General features: G+C 42.7%; 1 protein-coding gene across 1 annotated transcript; it reads right to left on the bottom strand.

Annotated features, from left to right (window-relative positions):
- Positions 1-381: 381 nt before the first annotated feature.
- On the bottom strand, positions 382-9,473 carry shha (sonic hedgehog signaling molecule a). Its single transcript, XM_076291250.1, has 3 exons — positions 8,870-9,473; positions 4,557-4,818; positions 382-2,288 (listed from the first exon to the last, which is right to left on the bottom strand). Exons 1-3 carry the CDS (start codon positions 9,167-9,169, stop codon positions 1,597-1,599), a joined length of 1,254 nt encoding a protein of 417 aa, XP_076147365.1. The 5' UTR covers positions 9,170-9,473; the 3' UTR covers positions 382-1,596.
- Between the last annotated feature and the right edge of the window lie 711 nt (positions 9,474-10,184).

Raw genomic sequence — 10,184 nt, 5'->3', positions numbered from 1 at the left:
AAATGTTTGCGTGTTCACAGAAGCTGCAATGAGATTTAGGGCTAACAAACATACTTTTGTTTAATCTGTCTGCAAGTTTTTCAGAAGTTATTTGCGAAAGGCTAACCTCTTTAAAATCTAACATCAGGCCACTACTTTTCACAAGCAGGCACCAGACAGTTCAAAGGTTGGTCGAATTTATCCCGGACTGGCGTCATCTTAATGTCTTATTGGGCAACTGAAATCAATAGAGCCTGATGTTCTCCCCACAATTTGTCTCTCTGTCATACAATCAGGCACACGAGGATGCACAAAACGTTTATGGAGATTTACATGCAGTAAATACGACAACCCAAATTAAACAAACTACATTTGACTTTTTAAATAATTTTAAAACGAGTATATGCATTATTTAAGGGAAATGGCAGCAGACATCGACAGAATACAAATGACTGGTGATATGTTAAGTGCAGAATATAGGCTGTAGTAGGCCTAACAACTTTCCAGGAAAATTGAATGGTGTCATGACTTTTGAGTGCAAGTTTTCGATAGTTTGACCTGTCAATCTGATATCAGTGGTGCTCACTTCACGCCCCTTGCAAATAAAAAATAATAACAGCTGCAACTTTGAACATTTTCTTTATCTCTTTTTATAGTAAACATATAAATAATAAACTCTAGACATTGCTTGACACATTGCCCTCATGAAAGTAAACTGATACGGTCACGCTATCATAAGCTATCCAAACTGTGCATCTTGTCGCATTTTATTTCTATAAAACTATTTCCCTATTACAAAATATGAAAAGAAAAAATACATTTTAGTAAATTTACATGAGTTACTTATTAATTTATTCAACGAAACATTTTGCTTTTTACTACGAGGCTATATGGTTACTGAGATATCAGAATGTGCATTTCTGAAATAGAAGACACAATGAGACCGAGGGAAAGAGAGTATACAGCAGATAGCCTACGAGACGAAAGATCTGCCCAACTCTAACAACTGAACCAAAATCTTACAAAATAACAGAAGTCTTGATGAACACAGAAAAACAGCACAAGATTGCCAAGACTTTTGCAACTATTTAAATTAAAATATATTCTCGTATCTTACACTATTTCAAATAACGAAACGTGATTCTGTAACGATCTGTCAAAATCTAATTTACAATTCTGTGTATAAAAATATAATTTATGGACCCCAGCGAAGTTTGCGTTGTCCCCCAAAATATAACAGTCAGTTGCACATATGCACAGAACATTACAACCTGTCAAGACGTCTTGTCTCTTTCTTTCTTTTTTACATGTTCTTTTTCTCTGCGTCTTACTTGAGATATACAAAAATAGATTCTGCACAATTGGCTGGTCACACTGCATAAGAATCCATTTGTGTGACACCAGCGAGAGTTCACATGAGAATAAATTATTCAAAGAAAACTTTTAAGGCTCCATTTATTCTTTGAAAATGACACATGTAAAAGTCAATGAAATAAATATCCCAACTCCGTAAGGGGCCTTTGACTCTTTCTTGTCTCTTTCTGTTTTAAATTCTACATAGTCTTTTTTTCTCCTACATTGGTCTTATTTTTTCTTTGTTATATCCGATTGACGTTTTCAACTGGATAATGACATCCCCAAAGGATGGAGAGCGTGACTGTCCAAGAGCCACGTTCCCATTTGATATAGAAGCTTGGAGTACCAGTGAATTCCGTCCTCTTGCCCGGTGGCGTTAGAGTTGGTATGGTCTTTGGGGAGTAACAACGTGGATAGATGATAGCCCAACCTTAGTGGCATTAATGCCCAATGCGCCAGGTTGTGATTCTCGATAACTGCGTAACAGGAGGCCAGTACATGGTCGACTACTATCGTTCCTTGCGCTGTCACTGGCGCGAAGGAACCTTCGTGCTCTTCCGTGTAAATCCGAGCCACAATGACAGGCTTCAGTTGAGCGTGTTTATCATCGACAACGATGACCCTTTGTCCGGGCTTGACCTTGCTGGCGAACGTGGCCGTCATGGTGCTGAGGTCCTCCGTGGAGTTGCTGATCACAAACAGGAGATGGGCCGCAGTGAGGATGATCTTGCGCTTGGGCGCTGTTGACTCAATCACATAAAACACTCGACGTGTCGTCGAGTCTTGATCCATGAACATGATGAAAGGGCTGTAGACGAGATTTCCAGCGATGTCTGCTGACAATACTTGGTCCCCAGGTCTCAGATCTCTCACCTCTTTTCTTACCCCGTGTTTCAGGGTTACATAAGCCGAGCCCGGGAAGCATCCTCCAGATTTTGCAGCCACTGAGTTTTCTGTTGGTGTGAAATATAAAAACGTCAATATACATACATATAAAGGCTCTTGTCTAGGCACATTTTATGGATCAGGTGTGTACATACAGATGGGAAAGATAATCACCATCCCAGCCAAGAAAGAGGGAAGGAGGACGAAAGAGAACATGTCCCTGTTGGAGAGCGTAGGCTACCCTATACAAGCTACATTTGAATGACAATACGAGTTCTATATTGATTTTTAATTAGGGCAGTTCGGGCTTTAATAACGCAGGTGGTAGCCCTACGTTTCTCCGCAGGATCCGTCTCATCCTCGACATTCAGCTCTGTGCTGGGACGGACATCGGGTGTAACAAAAGCCTGCTCTGCACTAATTAAAACCAATAAAGAATAACATTGTCATTATAATGCAATTTGTGTACAGAACCACTCTTGGAAAAGGACACTTAGCCCTTCCCAGCTCCTGTGCTCATATTTGCTCAGGTGCAGAAACTTCTGTGTGACAATTCACACGCATCTCGAAAAGAGGAACCCCGTGAGCGGCAAACAGTGTTTATCCTGTCGAGACACTTTTCCAAGCCTCTCAAGATGTAGATTTGAATTTAAATGAGGCCAGAGGCCCTAAATGCTTGTGCTAGCCTAACATCAATGTCCCCCTTTCTACCGCTTCTTTCGCTCTGTTGTCAATCTTGGTGACAATAATTCTGGACTTGGAGAAACTCTTCACATTCCGATCTCTTGGATCACACGCTCAGCAAACAGGGCCGGAGAATGGAGCTGTATAGCTCGGAATGTTCCTGCGTTTAATCTGCTCATGAGATTCCGGGCCATGCTATAAGGTGGTGACAATTGAGAAACAGATTTGGCCGAGCAAGTCCAGCCTTGCTTCGTCCAAATCCTTTTTGTAAAGTCACATGACCCAGAATGACACAGACTTCAATACTATCTCAATCCCCTGTGTTTTGAATTTTAAATAGCAGATTTGCCATTAAAACTTCAAACACGGGCTGTGCACCCGGAGAGGACATCAATTTTGATCGCGTCTCTCAGAGCAACTTAAGCAGCGGTTATTGTTGGCACTGAGCCAGAGGATCGAATCTTTTTGAACAAGTGAAAGACTAGAATGCGTGAGCCCTATGGAAAATACTTAGCAAAAGCAGTTAGAAAGAGATCTAGTAATAATAACGATTGCCTGATATCCGTCACATTTTGCATACACAGAATAACATTACACAATTTGGAACACTTCGTAAATTCTCCAATATTTTCAGTTGGAAAATAATTTTGAAAATGTTTTACCATTTAATTCCGTCTTTGGGTCTAATTCAATTGGATGCAAATCAATGTAATTTTAAATAGCAGTTCCATTAGTTGTGTCGTAATTGTTTGCATGCAGGGTATGGGATAGCCTAGGCCTACCACTTGCATTGATATGTTTATAACTGGTGCAGACAGACGTGGTTCCTTCATAGAAACAGAGTGTGGCGATATAAGATCGTATTATAGGCTACTCAGTATGGCAGGTAAAATAAACACAAAACAGCTAACAGACTAACATCACTGGTACAGGCTGTCCACGTGAAAGCTTATTGTACATAATATACAGATGAATGTTGATTATATTAACCATTACATTAACCATCAACCAAACAAGGACTGAAGTCGACAAAATGTGTGTACCTGTTGAGGATTTAGCTATCATTTAATGGCTGGAATTGGTTTATCGGTGGTGATGACAAAACTATGTTAACAGGTTAGATTACCCAAATAAACACTAATAAAAGCAGCCTATGCCATCACTGCACTGAAAGACAGGATTTAAAAGGTATTATGTCTGTAAAGTCCACAAATATATATATATGAAATGTATCTTGAGCAGACTCAAGACTTTCAGATGAGTAAACTACTGTATTTGAGGTAGGGGGTCTCTGTTAGGCCTTGCTGAACACCTGCCCAATGAATGCATTCCATTGCCTTAATAAGAGTACTGTACAAGCCGCTGACCGGTTAGCTAATTAGAGGGAGGTTTATTGCATTTATGTGCATTTATACTTGTCAGATTGAGGGGATTAGGGGAAAAAACACATATATCTTCAGCCTGTAGTTCCTGGCCATGGCATGAAATCGGTGTCACTTCTAAACAGTTATTTTGAGAAATGTCAACCACCCTGAGTTTGCATTGCGCACAAGATGCGTAAACTGAATCCATGTTAGCTGTGCATAGCGCGCGCACGTTGGGGGGTGTCTTAACAGAAATCTGGGTGGGGATTTGACTGACCGCACTCTCACCTGCTTTCACTGAGCAGTGGATGTGGGCCTTGGACTCGTAATAGACCCAATCGAAGCCAGCCTCCACGGCTAGCCGAGACAGGGTGCCATATTTGCTCTTGTCCCGATCTGAGGTTGTTATGTCCACGGCACGGCCCTCATAATGCAGCGATTCTTCGAAGTGGTGGCCGTCCTCGTCCCATCCCTCGGTGACGCGTAGTTTGACGCCAGGCCACTGGTTCATCACCGAGATAGCCAACGAGTTGAGCTTGTCCTTACATCTCTGCAGAATGTCAAAGAGAAGAAGAGCCAACCAGGTGTTAGTTATGTGTTGACGCTTCATTAAAGCATACATCATATATAAAGGCTATAGATCTGACGTTGGGTATGGTCTAGGGTATAAAACATACCAATACACATTAGCCTACTTCTAATGTATTGCTTGGTTCGTGCTGTGCATATAACTGTTGGGGACGCTGGATTTTTTAACGCGAGTGTACTTAAACAGAGAGGTTTGTTTATTCTGAAAAGCCAGAATGGCATGCGCTGCTCAGGTTTTAGACAAATACTTTGCACCACGGGGACTTCATGCATGTCACGTGGCGGTGAAACATTTCCCTTTTTCTACCCTCGAATAGGTTTATCGGCTCTTGAAAGCTTTACTTTGACAAATGACTCGCTAAAGTGCTTAACATTTTAGATATTTGCAACAAACCGGCAAGGACCTCAGAATTCCAGTCATAATTTAATAGATAAACAGAGCCGAGGGTCAATTGTCATTTTCCCTTATCCGAAGCAAAAGCCTAAGAAATATTTCAAGTCTCTATTTCTAAGGAATTGGCCTCTTTGACTCTCTACCCGCTAGAATATTCTGTCTCGGGAGCAGCGTCGGATGGCACATCTAAGATCGCTGGCAATGAAATATTGATAAGGCATTGCGTTCGCTTCACTGGCCTAAAACATATAGATCCAGTCCAGGAGAGGTGTGACCATGCCAAGGCCTGTTTGTCTCCATTCTGATGGAATGAGCCTTACTTTCATAATTCTGTGCCTGTACTGAAAGATGCTGTTTAATAGCTGCTCGTGTTATGTGTATTTTCTTAGGATAAATTATTCATTATGAAACACTAAAAAAAGCAAAGGAAAAGCCACACATAGCTATAAAATAAATAATATGGTGGGTGATTTGAATGGCGCACCCGACAACCATTCATGGGACCCTGACATCAGATGCTTGGCCTTCTCCTGGACGACTCTTCCTCAGTCTTAACTAATATGTCAAATAAAACGTCACAAAGAGACCTTTCAGCGTTCCCACGGAGAGAGGGAACTTTCATTATTCTCGTGGCTCAAGTTTGTTCTTGGGTCGTGACATGATTGCTTAACTGGGGGTCTTTTAGCTCTTTCTTGAAAAACTATTTAAAATATTCCCACAGACGTTGTTAAGCAATATAAATACCTGTAATAAGTCATTTAGTATGATCGCACGAGCACACATGGGTTTCACGGATCAAACCCTCTAGTAAACACAAGGTCAACACTCTCCTATATATTCGACTCTCAGTTTCCTTCTAGTTTTCCTTTAGTCAAACAAAACAGTAAAACATCCGTAATTCTGATATATCGGGGGCCCAGTTATCATATGAGGCACTTGTGGCACTTGCAGGAGGCAAAAATCAGTGGGACATGCCAAAAACCTTTCCCCTGCACACTCTGAGCGGGATTGCCGGGAGTCAAGAGCCGTGAAGCCTAAAGTCTTTATTAATTCATTGGGTCGTGTGCCGCAAATCAAGCCCAATTCTGCTCAGTCACCGTGAAGCGCAGCGGGAATCCTTCCGCTGTCGCTTTGTACTCGGAGACCGAGTTTTGTTCAACAGGCCTCGACGCTTGCAGACGTTTCTTAATCTCCTCCCAGAATAATTTGGGTTTAGAGTAAATACTTAGCGGGTACCTGTCACTGCAAATATCCCAGTGGTGCCTTCTCCCCGCCGTAACAGCCACTGGTAGCAGTCGCAATTATTTTGTTTTGTATTATTATCAAATTAACTATGCAGTGACTTGGGGCGTGCAGTTTGCAGGTTGTCTGGTTAACTTTCCTAGACGCATGTAGCCTAAAGGGGTTTGTTGGAGGATTGCTGCTGGAAGATCATTTTTAACAACGCTTGATTTACACCTAAGGAAACTGAACCAGACACGAAATTAATCATCTTAACGGGTCCTTAAAATCACCAGTGTTTGACTCAAAGGGACCGCTGGATTTTTTGCAGGGATGAGTTAGATCAACTCTGTAGACAAACAGTGTTTTTTTAAAGACGACAAATGAGCAGTGTCACAGCCCGTCCAGCATAAACACACACACACATCTGCAAAGATCTGCAATTCCGCTTGAACTAGCTGTAAACTTGTCTCGCCCTTTATGTTGCAGGTGTGTTTCTTGCATTCCGATAGATTACATGTCACACAATCACCTAGATCGATACATTTTGTAGCTCTCTGTGTTGAGCCGTTTAGTGTGTCTGTAATGGATTCATCCATGGCTTTTGCTTTCAACAGCAAAGGGTCAGAAGTTCAAATGCTTCTTAATAATGCTGTGAGAGTAGCATCCCATGTGGGGGAGCCGGTTCCCAAGAAGGACGGCTGCTTGAGTTACACTACCATTTTCATTTTATGCAACAAGGTGCCAAAAACAGAGTTGAAAATGATTTACACTCATTGTTGACTAAATGCGACTAAAAATACCATTGATTCTGCTGGTGTACATCTACTGGTGTGTCATATATGCTGCGCAATGTTTCGCTGCTGGCACGTGGATAGCGTCCAGAAATTTTCAACCAATTACAACAATAATGCTAATGTCTAGAACATATTAAGTCCCTGATACCATTAAGAAGTAAACTGAGCACAGAAAAAAACCTGTAATATTTTCCGCACCTAACTGCGTGGCGCACATACATCTGCTGGTGATGGATGAGCGCTAAGAAACATTGCACATTAGATCTACATCAATGACTCGAAAATCAAGATTTGTCTTCGTCTCTCAGACACCCCCAGTTCTTGAACATGTCCAGAATTAATATGTCGCCCAATAAAGCAGAACCAGCGTTTCGAACAGAGACTGAACGCACGCACGCAGGAGTGAATATTTAATCGGAGCTCGTGCCCATGGCGCACGGTCCAGGGGAAACTGCCGCGCGCGCCGCTCTTGCTTCACTGGCGTTCATTCTCTGTTAAAGACTGAGTTCTGTCTTGGGTTGCAATGCCCAAGTTAACACGGTGTAGATTCGTATTGATAAAAAAACACATCCCGAATTTTACAATCTTGATAAACATACTCAAGGATGTAGTCCAGCGGCTAGCCCGCTGGATGCGACACATCCGGGCTATACAATTTTGACCCCTTGGATATTTACCATGGGCACCGCAATGCGAGCAGATCCTGCGGTTCTGTATCCACACAAGACGTCTGCTCATGGTCCACAAACTAATCTCCGTGACAAACCAAACAATATCTATGTGTTCTGCTTGCGCCGAATGCGTAATATTACTCTCCACATCTTCTCACAGCAGCAAAACGCAGTGCGAGGAGCGAAGGCGCGTCGGTGCGCTTTCTCTTTTATTTAATTATTTCTTTTTTTTTATCATCGCGCTAATTGGCTCTGTCCCGCCCTGTGAATGAGGAGCTGTGGTATTCGGAACATTTTCAAAGAAATGTCAATGTTTTCATGCACTGATAAACAGCCACTGCCAGTTGCAAAATCCGTGCAAATGTCCGACTGAACGACTTCATGTTTTAATTTGTCTATATTTAGATGTCATGTGATTGACAATGCTCTGTCAAGAGGGTCATACTTTCTACACTTGGCTATGCACTAACTGTAGATCAGAGATTACATCTTAAAAATGCATAGTGCCGGTAGCCTATGTATATTTCACCCAACACTGCATAATTTAGAGATAATGTGCGTCCAACAACTCAATACGGATACACTGCATATATCTATATGAGCAGAGGGAGACATTAACATTTTAAAGAGCCTGTCTCAGTGAGAGAAAACTGGAAGCCCGCCGGTTTGCCTGGGCTTGATGGCATTTCGATCGCACGCTTTCATTAGGAAAAGCCCTGTCTTGACTAAAAAAAAAAACATGCCCAGAGGGAATAAAACAGACCTTTGACGCATTGAAGTTTCAAAAGCTCTGACTTTATAGACTTTAAGAGCTGCCGGGCGGGATGATGTAGTGGCCCGTGGTTCTTGTCTACTATCAGCATCAGAGACTGAGACTGAACAGCGTCTAGGCGGAGAAGTAGGAAGAAGGGGGGAAGGCTTTCACCCTACCTGTGTCATGAGCCTGTCCGCGCCGGTGTTCTCCTCATCCTTAAAGATAATGTCGGGATTGTAATTGGGAGTCAGTTCTTTAAATCGCTCAGAGTTCCGTGTGATCTTGCCCTCGTATCTGCCGCTGGCCCCTAGGGTCTTCTCCGCAACGTTGGGAATGTATTGCTTGTAAGCAAGAGGCGTCAGCTTCTTCGGATGTCTTCTCCTGCCGTGGCCCCTTCCTGGACCGCAACCCAGCCCGGACGACACCAAGGACAAACAGAGCAAACCGACCAGCACGACTCTCGTTAACAGCAGCATTTCTTCCAATGAATCTCAGTCGAGTCCTCGCTTCGTTTTTGAAATCTTGCGCCGGACCCTGAACGGATCTCTCGTCCTGCGTTCTCGTTTCTCCGCTTCCAAGCAATGTCCTTGCCTCCACCTCTTGTTCAGCTTAAGCGTGGGCCCCAGACCGATCCCTACCGTGGCAGGTGCGGAAATGAGAGAGACTGCGAATTGATAACGGAGCACATCGGAGGTGGGTGGTTACAGCGTATACGGGGAAAGGTAGAAAATTGGCCTCGGAACCTTAGGGTAGTTGAAGCCACTGCCGCTAGTGCGAGGGCTCTGCTTGTACTCCTATGTATTATAGCTGCGATCTATGGCAGGGAGGGACGTGATTGGCTCGACCAGACAAACCCTTCTGATGTTTAAAAGACACACAAAAATCTTTAAAGATTTTTTTTCACCTGAAGGGTGGGTTCCGCGGGAGGGGCTGGGTACACACAACTTACACCTTTACCCCTAATTCTTTTTTTACGAAGTGTTGGGAAAAGTAGGCAGTAGTCGGTGAACACATGAAGTCACTTATATTAAGGAGTCAACATGATACCATGTTATACATGCCGTAATCCACCTGGTAGCTTTTACCGCAGATTTAAAAAAAGTGCATGGTCATATAACCATGCATCTATCAGTGACCAGTGCATATGTTATTACATCGTTATCTAAGAAGTTGTAGAACTTTTTTCTCTAATTAGGATGCAATAATTGCTGCAGTGAATGATGCTCTATTCGAAAGTCATTCCATTAATCAAAGCGAATCATGAAAGGGAGGAAAATGAAAAAAAAAATCTTACGGAATAAATACAATTATGATTGGCCTTTAAGACTTGGCGGATGACAAAACCAAGGCTGTGCCATAAAATGTTGACATCCCCACGGATCAGGAGGTGATGGCTACTGCCTCATAAAGAGCTATGCCCCTCATGCTGCAGCCTTTGTTCTTTACATCCCCTCCAAACCCTTAGCAATAACTTTTAATAACTAACATGGC

The sequence above is a fragment of the Alosa pseudoharengus genome, unplaced genomic scaffold, assembly GCF_046254945.1.
Source record: "Alosa pseudoharengus isolate Yale_2024_CS ecotype anadromous, Long Island Sound unplaced genomic scaffold, YU_APseudo_1.1 YU_APseudo_1.1_scf_18, whole genome shotgun sequence".
In the NCBI taxonomy this organism is placed as follows: Eukaryota; Metazoa; Chordata; class Actinopteri; order Clupeiformes; family Clupeidae; genus Alosa; species Alosa pseudoharengus.
Note: the sequence above shows the minus strand (reverse complement) of the source record. Positions and strands in the feature narration are given on the sequence as shown.